The 17,260-nt window shown below is 42.4% G+C and overlaps 1 protein-coding gene across 4 annotated transcripts in view; it reads right to left on the bottom strand.

Annotated features, from left to right (window-relative positions):
- OVCH2 (ovochymase 2) overlaps positions 1-15,775 on the bottom strand; it is a 29,562-nt gene extending 13,787 nt beyond the window's left edge. For 2 of the 4 annotated variants that reach the window (XM_088667815.1, XM_088667820.1), the window contains exons 1-11: positions 15,637-15,775; positions 12,708-12,815; positions 10,768-10,874; positions 8,687-8,778; positions 8,214-8,386; positions 4,957-5,052; positions 4,137-4,288; positions 3,026-3,221; positions 2,284-2,307; positions 1,508-1,598; positions 1,275-1,408 (exon numbers count right to left, since the gene is read on the bottom strand). In XM_088667815.1, the coding sequence (XP_088523941.1) occupies positions 1,275-1,408; positions 1,508-1,598; positions 2,284-2,307; positions 3,026-3,221; positions 4,137-4,288; positions 4,957-5,052; positions 8,214-8,386; positions 8,687-8,778; positions 10,768-10,874; positions 12,708-12,798 (1,156 nt within the window). In that variant the 5' untranslated portion in view covers positions 12,799-12,815; positions 15,637-15,775. Of the gene's footprint in view, positions 1-1,274; positions 1,409-1,507; positions 1,599-2,283; positions 2,308-3,025; positions 3,222-4,136; positions 4,289-4,956; positions 5,053-8,213; positions 8,387-8,686; positions 8,779-10,767; positions 10,875-12,707; positions 12,928-13,732; positions 13,869-15,636 lie in introns of those variants that run through there. The other 2 variants (XM_088667818.1, XM_035118585.3) reach the window with 2 other exon arrangements.
- Between the last annotated feature and the right edge of the window lie 1,485 nt (positions 15,776-17,260).

The raw sequence follows: 17,260 nt of genomic DNA, 5'->3' as shown, positions 1-17,260 counted from the left end.
AAGACGTTAATTTTATCAATGTAATTTTGCTAATATTTACTGAGTGGTTCTGCTAATCTGAGAAGAAGCTGCTTCTGAGTAGGTATGATTAGGACCATAATATTCAAGCCAGTGGTGTGTGATCAGTGGACTAGGGAGACTAGGGGCCTCCATCCTAAAATCCAGGAAGCTTCTGTCTGGCTTAGAGAGAGAGGTACAATGCTCTGACGAGTCCAAAAGTCCGCCTCTGCCATCTTCCCAAAGCCCACCCAGCTTGGGGAAGGAGGCAGGAGAGCGCCAGCATACTGTCAGAGCACTGGCACCTCCTTCCCCAAGCCTGGGATGCTTCTGCCCAGGTTAGGAAGGGAATCACCAGGCTTGCACAACGTCAGGATGTTGGGGCATCCCACACCCAATATCCCCCCCCCCACCGCCCCCTGTCACCCTTGCAAGCTGGCACCTCTGGCCCTAACTGTTCCCCTTCAAAAAAAAGTCACCGCACACCACTGATTCAGTCTAATTTACAACAACAATGTGTAACCTGGTGGCTATATAAGATTCAGAAGGAGAAGAGTCAACCCAAAATTGCTTTAATATATGTCAGGCTCAACTTAGCATTTGTATCCAGACTTCAGCTGTGTTCATTGCGGGTATCTTAGCAGCAAAGCTTGTTTTGGGTTTCTGCGCCCCAAAACACCTCTGAATACTCAGCTCTGTCTAAGTGTCTGGAGCATCATTCCACATGAAATTCCAAAAACCCTTCAGAAAGGAAAAGCGAGGTCAGGATCGGGCCATCTCAAGCAGGAATGTGGGCAAGGCAGATGAGAGAGGAGGATAACTCTTTCCTGTCTTCTTATTCTCTGCTCAGCTGGCCACGCACCATTTTCAACTGTAACTTTCGTCAACGTGAAAATGATTCAGTCAATGTGGGTGAGGGCCCTCCAATATCAAGGAGGGAAAGCAAAGCTCCTCCACATTCACACCCTCCCCTAGGCTGTTGGGCATGGATGGCCTCACTCAGTGTCAGGCATACTAGGAAGCAAAGCACTACTATGGTAGCCAAGACTTCAGAGGAAAACAGGGGTGATTTTTGTGTCCATGCCACATAGTTCCCATAGGTGAAATTCCTGTTTGGAGAGGTCACCAAGGCACACCATGTGTTCACTTCAGTACGGCATGTGCTGGCACCAAATTTTGATATCCTATCCAACTTGTCAACTATACAAGAACCGCCTGCTTTTCATTTGGGAAAATGTGCAGCCTGGTGCCATATATATTTTGAAGAAGACACTCACCAAGGAGCCTATTGTCCTTAGAAATCACTGACAAGGCATCATAGTCACAGTATATATCGGATTCCACATCAAAGTGGGTAAAATTCAGCAGTATGTGCATTCCTTCTGGGACGAGCAGAGTCCAAACGCACAACCTGGATTGATGTACAAGGACTGAATTCTAGTTGGCAATCAATAAAGCACAGGTGCATGATACTAGGTACAGTTTCTGAAAAGGGACTTCAGCTACTCACTGGTTGTCCTGATAAAATTGCTTAGGATGCTCAGGGAAAACAAGCTGTCCTTCATTGCCAGGGAGTTTGCCATCTTGCACACTGCATGATGCTGTGATGTGGAAATGAAGATATGAAGATTTATTGGTCTAACAGATACGAGGTAACCAAGAATTATGAGGTGGTATAATTTTCCAAAACATTTTTGTTTTGAGGCTAACTTAATGTTGTGCTTCTTTTTCTCTCTTTCTCACACCCCCCCCCCCAAACAGCAAGAAATAGTATTATATGATCGAGTCCATTCTACATTTAAAAGCACAACTTTCCACATTTTTAGAGCAAATGTTATTGGAGGGAGTAACAAACATGTTGCAAACCAAGTATTCTGCAGTACTCAAGATAAGCTAACAGCTTTATAATCATGACTTCTATTAGGAACATGGGAGCTGCCTCATTCAGGGAAAGACCATTGGACTAAAAGGGTTTCAAAATGGGAGTGTTTTCCACCCTTACACGGAGATGTCAGTGATGGGTCCTTTTGTTTTGTTATGAGCCGGGATAGGATTTAAAATATTTCAAGACTGAAAACACGCACATAAAAATTAAGGTACTCTGATCCATTTACATTCAAAATTTTAAAACCCTAATCCTGCCGACTGCACTGCAAACACAGACAAAACTAAGCATTACGAAAATAATTGTCTCTAATCCATACTTTTTAATCATACACAAGAAATCTTGGACTCTGCCAGTACATACTTAGTTCAGGAAGGTTTTTTCAGGCACATTATACTCACCCGTAGAGCTTTTCATTCTGATATCTAATTAAAAAGGAAAAGATAAATATGCTAGTGAAGAACTATTAGTGTTACGGCAAATCAGAAATGTAATAATGAATTTGCAACAACAGAACATCCATTGCTCCCTTTGGGCTTGACTCCACATAACAAGGGTGTCCTAAGGCGATATATTCATCAACAGCTGTATTGGAACAGTTCTAAGTGGAGCTCACTGTAGCTATCGTGACTGTAAAGCTGCCGAAATCAAACTGATAATAATAATTTGTAATAATTTTATTATTTGTACCCTGCCCATCTGATAGGGTTGCCCCAGTCACTCTGGGCAGCTTCCAGGATATATAAAAACATAAGGGCATCTGTGACTGTACTACCTGCCATACAACCCAAAATCAAAGCTGCAATTATTAGCTTTACAGAAGAGGCAACTTCCCCACACAGGTTGTGTTTTTCTGTCGGATTGGCAGCTTTAAAGAAAAGATTTAGGGTTGTTGACGACAAATTAATCCTGTTCACGCAAGGACTTCCATTTGTGCAATGGAACTTTCCATCCCCTCTCCTCCCCGCTCCCCCAAATGGTCCTGGGGCTTTCTCTAACCTTCTGCAGTAGATGCAGGAGCATGCAGGAAGAGGAGAAGGGGGCTTCCACTGCAGAAGTGATAGTCCTTGTGCAAATGGGAAAACTTTGCTGGATACACTCCTTAATATGTGAATTAGGCAGAAGGTGATTAATATTGACTACCGGTGTCGATATGTTGCTGAATCCAAGGGAGCACCTTGGAAAGGTCTGTAAAAACTCCTGGTGTTCCTCTTCTTTTATACTTTTTCTTAAGGTTTTGCATCCAGCCGCGAGCACACCCATAGCCCCATGAGGTCACCCCAACCAGGGTCCAAGAACCATGCTCACGCATGCACACCAGAGATCCCCCCGAGTCACCCTGCAGGGAAAAGAAAGAGATCCAAATGAGACATATATAAAGCGCTACATGCAAGTATTTTAGTGGTCCTTCAAAAGTAGACCCTGCAGTTGACCAGTGGACAGGACTGCCCCTGCCATGTGGCAGTTTGAAGTGATCTGTTTAAGGCAAAGCTATGAGGATGGGGAACAGGAACAGAGGAAGGCAAGAATTTATGTCTGAATGCTACAGATGTTTTCATAGCGTTGGCTGTACCAGTGGGATGGGACGCCATTCGAGTTTCGCTTCAGGCAGTAAAATGTTTTGGGTGGGCCTGAAGTGCTTGTGATGGACTGTTGCTTCATGAAAAGGAGTCTAACAGCAAGTGTCAAGAGCATAGGTGCCAACTCCCAGATTGATAAATCCGGAATCGGCAGCGGCACGGCACCGGAGGTTGTGCTGCGACCATTTTGGAACTGGGCAGAGCGGCACCGGAAGTCGCTTCTACACATGCTCTGCCCATTTCCAAAATGGCCGCAGCGCCGGAAGTCACGCTGTGGCCATTTTGGAATTGGGCAGCGCAGCACCGGAAGTCACTTCTACGCATGCTCTGCCTATTTCCAAAATGGCCGTAGCGCCAGAAATCGCTTCTGTGCATGTCCAGAGACTCCAGACATGCACAGGAGCCGCCTCCCCGGGCCGGTAAGAATCCGGGGGATTTACGGGTTTTTTAAAAATCCGGGCTGCCAGCGGGAAACGATTGGAAAAACAGGGGTTTCCCGGGGAATACGGGAGACTTGGCAGCTATGGTCAAGAGTGGAACCTGGGATCTTCTGCACGAGAAGTATGAGCTCCATCTCTTTGTTTGTTCTTCCTCCTGAAAAGTTCCCCCGTCTCATCCCAGAGATGGAAAGGCAGGCAGGTAGGTGGGAAGAAAAGGCTCTCCATTTTACCAACCTGGCAGGCATCTTTTCCACCATCTGGAAACCCAGCACACATTACAGTGTCACCCTGAATAGGTTTCTTTAAGGTTGACAATGCTCTAGAACATTCACTGTGGTCTAGGATGGGCAACTCCACTTCATGAAGGACTTCAGGGAGGATACCATCTAGAAAACAAGCACACCACAGGAAAACTGTTTTATAGCAAGTTACACTATTGGTCCATTTATTCTAACAGCAGTTTATTGGAGCGAGGGAGACAATCATTTTTTCAGCCATTCTTTCAATGTGGCTGCCTCAGAAAAATATGGCAAGTGACACTACAGGAAGTAGAGCCCAGATGAATTTTGGAATATTCAGTGTGAGGTCATTGAACATTGCAGGGGGGGGGATATAGTTCTGTCCTTCCTTTCTTAAGACATTTTCAACAAAACAAAAATAAGCACAGGCTTCTGAATATCTCTTTACAGCAGTATCCAGTATTTGCTCACTAAGAAGCTTTAGTAACGACATCAATTTGGAGTTGAAAGTTGTACACTGGAAGAAGAAATGTTTCCCCAAAGCTCATTAATTGTGAGAAGGGTCACCTTTCTGGAGCCTCTTCAGTCTGTTGTTGCTTCTCTCGCCTCTGCTGCAACGGCTTCAAAACCACTTCCCCCCCCCTTCTAATTTATTATTGTATCTTTGTTTCAGCATGTGGGAAGTCTCAACCAGTTGGGGATTGTGTTGCAAAGGGATGATGACACAGAATCACAAAACATCAACTCACAACACAAAATTTCACACAGCTGCTTTGATATGGCTGTGCTTTCAAAAAATAATAGCGTAGGCTTACTTTCTCTCAGGCGACCCCAGCCACAAGTGACACATATATATCCTGGATCGAACGTTTCATTGGGTTCAGGAAGACATACCGGCCCCACTGTTGAACCTGCCACGAACACAGTGGCATATTGGAATATTAATGTGTGACATATTAGAATAATGTTAATTTAAGTCCCAACCCTTTTGAGCTCCAAATGAAAAGCAACATCACACAAACTGTTAAACTTTTTGGTTTTGTGTGCTTCTCAAATGTGTGTAACTCAGAAAAACCTGAATCCAAGCCCTTTCTTTCTCTTATCCATAAACAAGCCACATAAAAAATACGGTTCTATAGGACCATAAAGATTACGGCAAGATCCCCACATCTCTCAAGTCCCAGTCCCATACAGCAGTGTGTGAGCCATTTCCCCATGATGTGATCCCACTTTTCTGGGCAAATTGCCTTATATCACATTATACCACTAGTTTATCTAGCTTCTGGCTGTGTATGACTTTAAAGCACATTCATAGTGCATTTCCTGCCCCCCACCCAAGAATTCTGGGCACCGTCATTAGTCAAGTGCTGTTGGGAATTGTAACTCTGTGAATGTCCAGAATTATTTGAAGGAAAGAATGTGTTTCAAATGCACTTTAAAGGTATTGCATGTAACACAATTTTAATATTGTCTATAGCAGTGTTTCCCAACCGTGTGCCTCCAGCTATTTGGGGACTACAATTCCCATCATTCCTGACCACTGGTCTTGCTAGCTAGAGATGATGGGAGTTGTAGTCCCAAAACATCTGGAGGCACAAGGTTGGGAAACACTGGTCTATAGTGACTGGTAGAAGCTCTCTCCAGGGATTCAGGACACAAGCAGTAGTTACTGGACCTTTGCAGCCCTTGCAGTCTGCACAGTGGGAGCTATGCTCTGAATCCACAGGATAAATGGGTGAAAAAAACACAATTATCAAGAACATAGAAGATCAAGTCTTGCTGAAGAAGGATCAGCATGGCTTCTGCAAAGCTAAGTCCTGCCTCGCTAATCTTTCAGAGCAAGGATAAGGAAACTTTGTACAATAGGCTACATTCTAATCACCTAAATGCCAGAGATTACTACTGTATACACACTCACATCCAGGCCAAGCAAGGAACATTATCTACACAGCTATCAAAGGAGCAGGTGTCTTGTTTATCCCAGTGAGAGAGATAGAGAGGGGGAGATGGGATATGCAGAGCAATCCTATTTAGAACTAAAAAGGTAAAGGTAAAGGACCCCAGACAACTCTGGGGTTGTGGCGCTCATCTCGCTTTACTGGCCGAGGGAACCGACGTTTGTCCATAGACAGTTTTTCCGGGTCATGTGGCCATCATGACTAAGCCGCTTCTGGCGAAACCAGAGCAGCACACGGAAACACTGTTTACCTTCCTGCCAGAGAAGTACCTATTTATCTACTTGCACTTTTTGGTGTGCTTTCGAACTGCTAGGTTGGCAGGAGCTGGGACCGAGCAACGGGAGCTCACCCCATTGCAGGGATTTAAACCACCGACCTTCTGATCGGCAAGCCCAAGAGGCTCAGTGGTTTAGACCACAGCGCCGCCCGCATCCTATTTAGAACTACGGTACTCAGAAGTATATCTCACATTCAACAGGATATACTTCAGTGAAAACATGCAGAGGATTGCAGCCTTGCATTCAGTTTCTTGGGCAAGCTATTTCAAAAAGTGAAAATCCAGACACAAAAGTTGTTCAGCTTTCTTGGGCAATGTTGTTTTGCTTTTTTTTGTCCTTTGCAAAATAAAAAAAATGAAGTTTTTGAGCTATTTTTAAGGAAATTCACCAAAATCTGCACTTCCGACAGCGATTGCCATTTGTCCAGATTTCCCCCGACATTTAACCGCCTGGGCGCTGTTTCAGACGGTTGAATCTTGGCTATGTCCGTGAAATTCTGGATGTATGGCAACTCTAATTTAACTATAGTATGTGGGACCCGATATGTAGCTACCTAGGATCTCCCCCAAAAGACAATCTCAGTTGGCTAACCACATTCCACACGTCAGTGGTGTGGAATGTGGTGGTATCCTTTACAATTTCTCAAATTCCCAAATGTACCCAGGGGTGCAAAAAGATTAGTCAGATTGAGAAACCAGGCTATTTGAAAAACTGCCTGCTGAGGCATTAAGACCATTGCAGACTACCATGTTTCTCCGAAAATAAGACACCGTTTTATATTTATTTTTCCTCAAAAACACACACTATGGCTTATTTTCAGGGGATGTCTTATTTTTTTCCTCCTCCTGCCGCGGCCGGCATTGCTGCTACGCCTATCACTATGTCTTATTTTCAAGGTATGGCTTATATTCCTTGAATGCTTAAAAATCCTGCTATGGCTTATTTTATTACTACATCTTAAAATAGGGAAAACAGGGTAGCAGGTACCAGAAATAGGATTTTCTCAGTGGGGGCCCTACATCTGTGAAACTCCCTCCTTGAGAAGATAGCTGTACCAGCTGCTGTCATCGTTTTTTAAAACACCTCAATATTTTTTTTATTACCATTTGTGTTTGTTTGTTTGTCTGTTTGTTTGTTTGTTTGTTTGTTTGTTTGAATTGTATTGTATTGTATTGTATTGTATTGTATGGGGATGGAGTGGGCAAACAGCCTCCTGCTAGTCCTTTTAAGTGCATGGTTTTACATGTTGACATTATGATTATTGTCTTCCAGCTCTGCTTGTGGGCTTCCCGGGGGTATTTGCTTGGCCACCGTGAGAAACAGGATGTCAGATTCAGTGGTTTGATCCAACAAGATTCTTTTTTGGGGGGGGGAGGCACCTGCCTTTGCAAGATCTCTCTCCTCTTTGCTGCCTGTACTCTCAGTTCAGCACACTAGAGAGAGATTGTGAGAAATTACTTGGTGGGCATGCCAGTACTTTCTTTATTTGCCACATTTTTCTTGGCAGCCGATTTGGCAATGGCCACAGCTTCATTCATCACCAAGTCACATGACCCAACTGGCATGCTGAGAGTGGTTGAGCTGTAAAGCTGGTCATATGGCAAATCAATCACACTACTCTCGCCCTGAGAAACAAATTAATCTACAGAGTCCACAATATCCCCATCAATTTGGTCCTAGGAGTTCTCCTGAATAAAGCAATGAAAAAGGCACCAATTGTTCTGGCAATGAAATTTGTATCTGTGTGGTTCACCTATGCTATCTGATAATAAATTATTTTCCCTTGAGTATTACAATCAATGTGTATAACAGGCAGGTAACTGTAGACAAGATTACCATATTTAAAGTGACCGTTCATTCTCAGAAGGGCAATGTCATAATCCATTGGTTTCTTCATATTAAATTTGGGGTGTCTGGTGATAGATTGTACATATAGGGTTTGCTCTTCCTGCTCCTTCTGGCGCAAATTATGCTCTCCAGCAGTTACCGTCAGCGAACGAAGCAGGTTTCTGCATAGTGGTAGAAAACCATTATAAAAGGGGGAGGAACAGATTTTCATCTTTTGAAACAAAGCCAAACAAAATACAGAAATATCACCACATAGCACCAAACCCTAAATATTTCATTTATGCATTTATATTTATTTTATGACTTTATATGCTGCCCTCCAGTAGCTGCTTTCAGGCACAGTGCACATTTTTTAAAAGCTATGAAAAATATGTAACAAAACAACAGCCTGGAATCATGGCCTTCAAGTGAAATTCCCCATCAGTACCTGCTTACAAAAGAGTGGAATTCTCTATCTGTACCTGCTTACAACGCAGTGAGCAGCTGTGATTATCCACTGAGAGGAAACAAGGGTTCCTCCGCAGAAATGACGGTTATTTCTTTTCAAGGAAACCTGTGCCATAAAGAGAACATGTCGCATTAGAAAATGCAAACCTTTTCTTGTCGCATCTGCAAAAGCAAGACAGGAAACATAAGGGGTGCCATGCACGTCCCAACATGGTGATTGTTGGCATTCACATTTGAATGTTTACAATCCTAAATGAACTTTGCTAATGTCTGAAAATAGAGGGGTGGAGGGTGTATGCATGCATACACACACCCACCCACCCCAAATTACTAGGGATATGCAGCAGAAGTGAATGCTAACTATCACATTCTCCTATAGAACTCTTAGTTTTCAGAGCTTTTCAATATCTTTCTTGTAATGCAAACATTCACATGCAAAGAAGTGATAAGTAGACAGTACTAAAATCATTGTGCCTCCTTAGTATTTTTCTCGCTCCCTATGTTACAGTGAATGTCTACATTTACATGTTAACCTTGATGCTCATCATATCTTAGTCATTCCCTGTAGCAGAAAGAAGGAAGGGAAGGGGAAAGGAGACAAAATAAGTGTTACTGGTATGCAGAATATTGGAACCAGAAGTACATACTAATGGAGATTCCCATAGAAGCCTGTGTCAAAGTTGCCAGGCATTTGGGGTTTGTTTGTTTTTTTAAAAAAAATTATTTTAAGAAACTTCAGATAAATGGTCCAAGAAGGTTTGGTGAAGGGAGAAGATGACTCATTCTCAGTCCCCTCTCTAGCTAGAAGGAGGCAGCAAGCTAGTTGAGAACAGAAAACAAAAGAAGCATTCTGGGGCAATTAGATTACGAGACACATAGATAGAAGCTGGAAAAGATCAGAGTCTTTTGGGCTTTTGCTTCTTTCTGGAGATCTGGTGTGAGGAGGTAGTCTTGACTATCATCTGTTTAAATACTTAAGCTGTGTCTCCCCCTATGTTCTACTTGTATATCTGCAAAATTCAAATACTACAGGGCACTCATTAAAAAGAAACACTTTTACTCATTAAAAAGAAACATTTTTTTATCTGAAAGATCTGTTTAAATAGTAGACCATGTACTCTTACAGACTCCCTTTCCCCCAAAATTAAGGCTACAATCCTAGACCTTGTTTACTTGGGTGCGAGCAACATTAAGCTCAATGGGTCTTACTTCTGAGTAGATAAGCTTAGGGTTGTATTCTCAGCATATCTTCCGATGGGGCTTCATAGTATTCATTTTTTTTTACTAAATTTATATCTTGCCCTTCTTCCCAAAGGGAGCTCAAGGTAGCAAACAAGAAGTGACTGAACAACAAAAACATATTGAAAACTAAGCAAACTTCAGATTGCAACCTTTAATTCAGTTTCCACGCTGCAGGTAAAAAATTACAGCTAGGCAATATGAAAGATCCCGCCTAGGACCATGCAGACCTGCTGCCAACATAGATAACACTGGGCCAATGGACCAATCATCTGGCTCAGTTTAAGGCAGCTTCCTATGTCCCTAGAAGCATGAAAAGGTCAAAATATGTTTTGGGCAAGGGCAACCTTTGTCCCACCTGTTGGATTTCTGAAAGAGAAATAAAAGTCTATTTCTCACCAGGGAACCCATCAGGTCCAGCAAACGGTGTTTTGAGGGCATGAATTACTTTTCCTGAGATAGGCCATTGCTTATGGGTTTGAAGCTATTGTTTGAATTTTCCCAAATGGTAGGCCTCTTGCAGTTTCTTAAAATCGCTCCTGCTTTGTAGGCAATATATGAATCACAACCATTTCCCAACAACCAAGAGAGAATGGAGGTCATTCTTGCCACCTTCAAGCAATACCCTGGTTTGTTTGTTTGTTTGTTTGTTCCCTCACATCCATGATAAGCTAGGCCAGCCTTCCGCAAAAGTCTACTGACTTCCAGATGTTTTGGGCTACAGCTCCCATGAGCACTAGTCAGCACGGCCAATGGGCAGGGATGATGGGAGTTGTAGTCTGAGACATCCAGAGGGCACCAGGTGGAGGAAAGCTGAGCTAGATCTTGGGAGGATATTTGGGAGGGATATGCTCACCTGCCAGGGGTGAGAACCTTGTTGCACTTGGGTCCCGCCAACAATTCGAGAGAGATAGCTATAGAAATGCCATGAATTTGCTTCCACTTTCTGCCCACACTTGGAATCTGAAAGGCATAATGAACAGAGATAAGGATGCAGAAAACGGAGGGGGAGGGCAAGACAGCTGGATGTCATTCTCCAGTTTTTTCTATAAGATGCAAAATAACTTTCCCCTTCCAGATAGATATTAATGGGAAAACTTCAATTAGTAGCAATAATCTATATTATTTCTAATCTTAGGCTGTTATCCTTCACCTATGTATATCAAAGTAATCCCACTGAACTCAGTATAACTTACTTCTGAGTAGAGAAGGCTTGCACTGCAAGTCACTATGAATGCAGTGAGTAAAACTCAAGTAAATAGCAAAAACAAACAATAATCAAGGTTCTAAATTTGAGAAGTGCACTCACACTTTTTGTTTTCATTCTGCTGGTTGACCTTCGCAAAGAAAAATAGCTCAAGATATATATGTATGTTTAACAAACATAGCAACCTCTATGCACATTCAGGCTCCTATAGAAATGGTCTTAAAGTATTGGGATTTCAGATGGACTACCTTTATCCAGCAGAAGAATAAAAAAGAGAACCCAGGCTTTGGGGTGTGTTTGTCACAGCTTATTTTGGAAATATACACAGTGGTTAACAAGTTACATTCTCATGCCAAACGGAAGTGAACTACTGTACTGTATCTTCACAGAAGTGAAATGAGAGAGAAATATCACTCTCTGGAAAAGTTTGCTATAGCTAGAAACCACTGTGAAATTATTTCAGATTTGGCTTTATCAAATGTCCAGCAGCACTTTTGTTTGCCTCTATGGCTTCTATCTATCACATAAACATCAAAACTGATATAGGAATAAGGAAAGTTCAGAAAAATATATTCATTGCCGTCATACAAAGTTTCACGAATAGACTATGTCCAGGATCATAAATGGAGTACACACTACAATGCATTTGTTATTCTTTAAGAATAGTTATTTCATTGTTTTGATGCATGAATTCCACATGGCAACTCTTTTGAAAAATAGGTAGGATGATTCATATACATGCAATGGCCTGCTTTTCTTGCATTACACCGGGGTCGGCAAGGCTTACCGGGCATGGGCCGGATCACTCCTGCGGGGATCCTCCGTGGGCCAGGATGGCGCAGCGTGATGCCAGAAATCACGTCTGCGCATGTCCGCAGCGCTGGAAATCATTTCTGCACCTGTGCAGAAGCAATTTTCGGCGTCTGGGCATGCGCAGAAGCAATTTCCAGAGCTGCAGAAGAGAGTCCCCGCATCACGCTGCGCTGGTTTAGCGCAGCGTGCAGGGACTCGCCGAGTGGGTTGCCAATCCCTGCATTACACTATGCATGTAGCTGCTGTCACAGGGCATCTGAATCAGCATCTGAATCAACTCTCAATTTTGTCACTCAAGAAATAGCCATTTGCTCCTTAGACAAGGCAATTGGGACTAGGGGAGGGAAATCACTCCACCCCATGCAGAAGAGCTGCAGCTGGGATGAAATTGAGAACTAACAAAAATAAATCTTCTAGATTGCTGCTATTTTTGAGTGGGATTCAATCACACGGGCAAATTCAGGTTTCACACTTATAATGGATTATAATGGATTGGAAAGTCTTGCGCAACAAACCCACTTCCTCAAAAGACTGAACTTTCTGCAGTAAGGAAAGCGAGGGGGAGGAAAATATGAAATGACATTGTGTTGATGCAAGTGTTATCAAACCTCTGCACAAACAGATCAAAATGAATGCTCATTAAACAGCCAACGTCTAATCTCCCTCAAAACAAATCAGGCTGGAGGCACTCCGAGTGATGATAACATCTATTAATCATGCGGTTATATGGAACTATGCCGTTAGAAAATATTTAAAGCACGAAATCATAGCCATACCTTGCTGTTTAGACATTGGTGCAGAACTTCCTTCTCTAAGATACACTGTCCCAAGCATAAGTAACAGCAGATCGCCCAAGGCCACTGGCATTTTCAGGCTGTAAGTGACTAAATTAAAGAGAGTGGAGAACTTTATAGTAGTTAAGAAAAAGCTATAACACAGTGGGAGAGCAGTAGCAGCATAATTAAAGTGTAGGTTACTCATTAATCCAGCTGTAAAGCTTTTAACCAAGCATTACTGTACTAAATTTTCCCACATTTAACCAAGCATGATTCCTTTTCAGTTCTCAAGGGACTGTGGGTTTAAAACAAAAGCCTGCTAAATACTGAGTTTGACTGTCTCAAGAGATCAGCCTATACAGAACATTAAAAAGAACAATAAATGCAGACACACACACCCCGGCTGGTCATCACACAAAGTCATTTACCAATTTAGCTGATTATTTAGAACCCCAGTTTAATTATAGCTGTTTCCAAGGCTATCTGTATCTGATTTCTTTCCTTTCCTTTAATAGATCTGAGAGCAAAATAACACTCTATGTTGACACCACAGCCCAAATTAATTTACTAGGGAACCTAATGTGATTTAATCCACCTGAACTTATTACTAGCTTGTTTGGTTAAATATCTTAGGAGCCCATTTTCAATAAAACACAGTTGCTAGTTCTGCTATATTTATGCATGGATGGCATGAATGTTGTGCAAAATTACAAGAGTAAGTATTCCGTTGCACAGAAATTCTAGCCTAAATAAAGGAATATAGAACAGCTGGAGAACCAGTGTAGTAAAGTGGTTAGCATAATGGATGATGACTTGGGAAACCAGGGTTAAAATCCACACTCAGCAATGGAATTGACCTGGCAAGTTAGGGCCAGTCACTATCCCTCAGCCTAATCTAGCAGCAGCAGCAGCAGTAGTATACTGCCCTTCACCCATAGATCTCAGGGCAGTTCACAGCATAAAAGCACAAAATACATAATGAAAACAATAACAAAAGAAACCAATAACCCCCTCCTCCAACTCACCAAGTTGCTGTAAGGATAAAATGGGGAGAGAAAGAATCACATAACACCAGTCTTGAAAGATCTACATTGGCTCCCAGTACGTTTCCGAGCACAGTTCAAAGTGTTGGTGCTGACCTTTAAAGCCCTAAATGGCCTCGGTCCAGTATACCTGAAGGAGCGTCTCCACCCCCATCATTCTGCCCGGACACTGAGGTCCAGTACCAAGGGCCTTCTGGCAGTTCCCTCATTGTGAGAAGCCAAGTTGCAAGGAACCAGGCAGAGGGCCTTCTCGGTGGTGGCGCCCGCCCTATGGAACGCCCTCCCATCAGATGTCAAAGAAAAAAACAGCTACCAGATTTTTAGAAGACATCTGAAGGCAGCCCTGTTTAGGGAGGCCTTTAATGTTTAATAGATTATTTTATTTCATTTTTCTGTTGTAAGCTGCCCAGAGTGGCTGGGGAAACCCAGCCAGATGGGCGGGGTATAAATAATAAATTATTATTATTATTATTATTATTATTATTATTATTATTATTATTACATATACCACCTCCTCAGAGGAAAGGTGAGATATAAATGTAATAAAGTAATATAATTAGCAAATTTAAAAATACAAATGAAACAATCCAATTACAAAAAAATTAAATACAACAGTGGTTTAGAACCCAATTCACAGAACTTTTAATAAAGTGCAGTTTGAAACAAATATGTTTTTAACGTCTAGTGAAAACTTCTTTATGAGAGAGTTCCAAAGTACAGGGCCTCTGAAAAGGTAGCATCTTTAATGCCCACCAATCTGTTTGACCTTGACAGTGCAACTTAAGGACCAGCTGGATTTGATTGGAAGAAAGCAGTCCTTCAAATCACCTTTAAACCAGCCTAAACAATTTTTTTATTATTATCATTGTTATAAAAATATTCCTAGTTACCAATACAACCAGTGCCTCCACAGATAGCATCAAGTCCTTGAGAACCCTCGAGCTGCAAACTTAGTGGAACCAAATCCCAGTCAGGTTGCAAGTCTCAGATCAGAACTCTTCCCAGCCCAAAATATTTAACTGGATTAAGCTTCAGTTTATCTCCCAGAAATGAGAAAGCAGTTTCTAACTTTTCCTAGGATTATAAAACAAGGTGCTTCAAGGTGGTTCATTGATGAGACATTATAAAAAAGGACCTTAAATCCCATGAAAACCACTGCAATTGTTTCTCTTCAAAAGGCAATGCGCAAAATTTCAGAAATGCTGACCTTTTAAAACTCCCAGGCATTCTTGCAATATAAACTATTTATAGAACAAGACGTCACAAGGCATGTACCTCCGAGGATTCCTTGGCACCATGCGTTTTAAAACTTTCCAGAAAGATAAAAAGTGGCTGGGGAAACCCAGCCAGATGGGCGGGGTATAAATAAATTATTATTATTATTATTATTATTATTATTATTATTATTATTATTATTATTAACTGAAGCTCTCCTGGACCGTTTCAATTATTTGATTATTTTTTTTAAAATAGTATTTAAAATGCTTCGTTTCTCAGTCTGTCTTAAGAGGTTGTGTCAGGTGAAGTCCGCGGCCAGTAACTGCTACTCTCTGTGCCTGGTGCTTGTTTCCTGCTAAGGTAGGATGGGGAACTTCAGGCCTGGGAGGCCAAATGCAGCCAGGCTTCTTCTCCATAAGCCATGCTTCTTCTCCTGTGCTGGGAAACTAACTGGGACTGACAGGAGTCTTTTGTGGGGGGTGGAAGGTTCCCCACCACTGGTATAAGGTATCTCTGATAAGGAGCAAGAGATGGTGGCAGCCGAAAGTGGGCTTACCACTGATAGGGAAGCAGCTTATTTGCATTGCTTCTGAGACAAGCAGGCACTGTCCAATCTTCATTCAGGTAGTAGGCAGCTAAAAGCTCAATGACCTTTACCATCAACCCACCTGATCACCTTTTTGCTTCTTGTCCACAGAAGGGAACAGGCACCTGAGCGAATCAGAAGCACATATCAGGCTCAGCTTGCTTCTTCCAACTGCTCTTTCCCTGGCCGCCACTTCTCCTTGGGTCGTGGGAAGCCGTTCTCCAGTGGAGGAGTGGCAGGTGAGCTGAGGAAGCAGGAGCTGGTGGGAGTGGAACTGGAAGAGGCAGAAAAAGAGCCAGGTGAAAGGAGAAAGAACTAAGTGTCCCTCTCCTGCCAGCTAGCTTGCTGGAAAGCCCTCTTGGTCTCCCACACAGACACACTTGCTTTGCCAAGCAAAAGCTGTGACTGAACTCTGAAGACATGTGGTCAAGGTGGAATGTGTCGTTCTGAACTCGGCAAAGCGGTAGTCCTGAAATCCTGCACATTCCTAACTCTCTGTTCTCCCCAGAATTCAATTCCCTGCCCAGGATTCTCTCATGCATGTGCTCCTCGGGGCATTTAAAATGAATTCCACCCCATGCTGGAAACAGTAATTCCAGCTAAGGAGACAGCAACCCTGGGGAGCATGTAAAAAGGAGAGTTGGCAGGCATGGAAGCGATTAAACATCCTTCTGCTGATTCTCTCCTGTATATTCCCCCCACCCCCAATCCATTTCACATTCCTTGTATCTAAAGCAGCCTTCATTTAACCCTCCAGATGTTGTAGCTGTGCTGACAGGAGTTGTTGTCCAAAACATCTGGAAGGTGCCAGGTTGATTAAGGCTCATATGCTCCCCACTCCAGGACTGTTCTGGGAATATGTGTTTGCCAAGAAACAATCTCGGGTCAGCCCCTACTAGCTATTAAAGATATTTCTAATAGAAGCTATGTAGCTATCTCAACTTTTTAATATATATAACAAGCAGTATGTCCAACAAAAAATGAAAGAAATATAGTTTCATAGCAATAAGCTATCCTTGCTAATGTATTTGGGGGTTTTTGATACTTGCCTAAGACCAATTTTGGTGGCTCATTGCGGGGGCGTTATTGATGAAAATGAGGTCTGCAGGTGAAAAATTGCATTGAAATATGTCATGCAGTCTCCTAGCATGTAGACCAATGTTCTAATAAATGACAGGATTGTCAAGATGGGATAATACATTGGTCCATGTAACTGAGTTGGCAAAAATACCGAGAACAAAGATTTCCTGGGATACAGACTTGGAATGTTACTTGGTATGTTATAAAAAGCTGCCGTCTGTCAGCCTGCTGACCAGACTGCCTCTTACAAAAAAGCTGTAAACCCCAAAGCCATGTTGACCTTTGGTCAAAATATAAACTTTTGAGTCAAAGTAGTATTGTGAACAAACTCATTTGCTTTCTCTTCTCCCATTACAGAGCAACTGAAGGAAAGGTAACACAATGTTCTGGGATTTAGAGGAACAGTAAGCCTAAAGGTGACATATATCCACTCAGTGTTTCCCCTAGAACTGAAATGAGGGAGGGTTGGATTTCTTGATTTAATTTTGTACAACTCAGGTAATTCGTTTCTGAAACACAATGAGTTAATTATTCCCTTGCGTCTTGTGTGTCTGCTGCTTCGATCCTTCCGTTGATATCCTTATGAGTTCATTCACATGATGATCAGCTTGAAGGTGACTTTTTTT

The sequence above is a fragment of the Zootoca vivipara genome, chromosome 1 (genome assembly GCF_965207765.1).
Source record: "Zootoca vivipara chromosome 1, rZooViv2.hap1.1, whole genome shotgun sequence".
Classification (NCBI taxonomy): domain Eukaryota; kingdom Metazoa; phylum Chordata; class Lepidosauria; order Squamata; family Lacertidae; genus Zootoca; species Zootoca vivipara.
The sequence above is the reverse complement of the archived record's forward strand: the minus strand, read 5'-3'. Positions and strand labels throughout refer to the sequence as shown.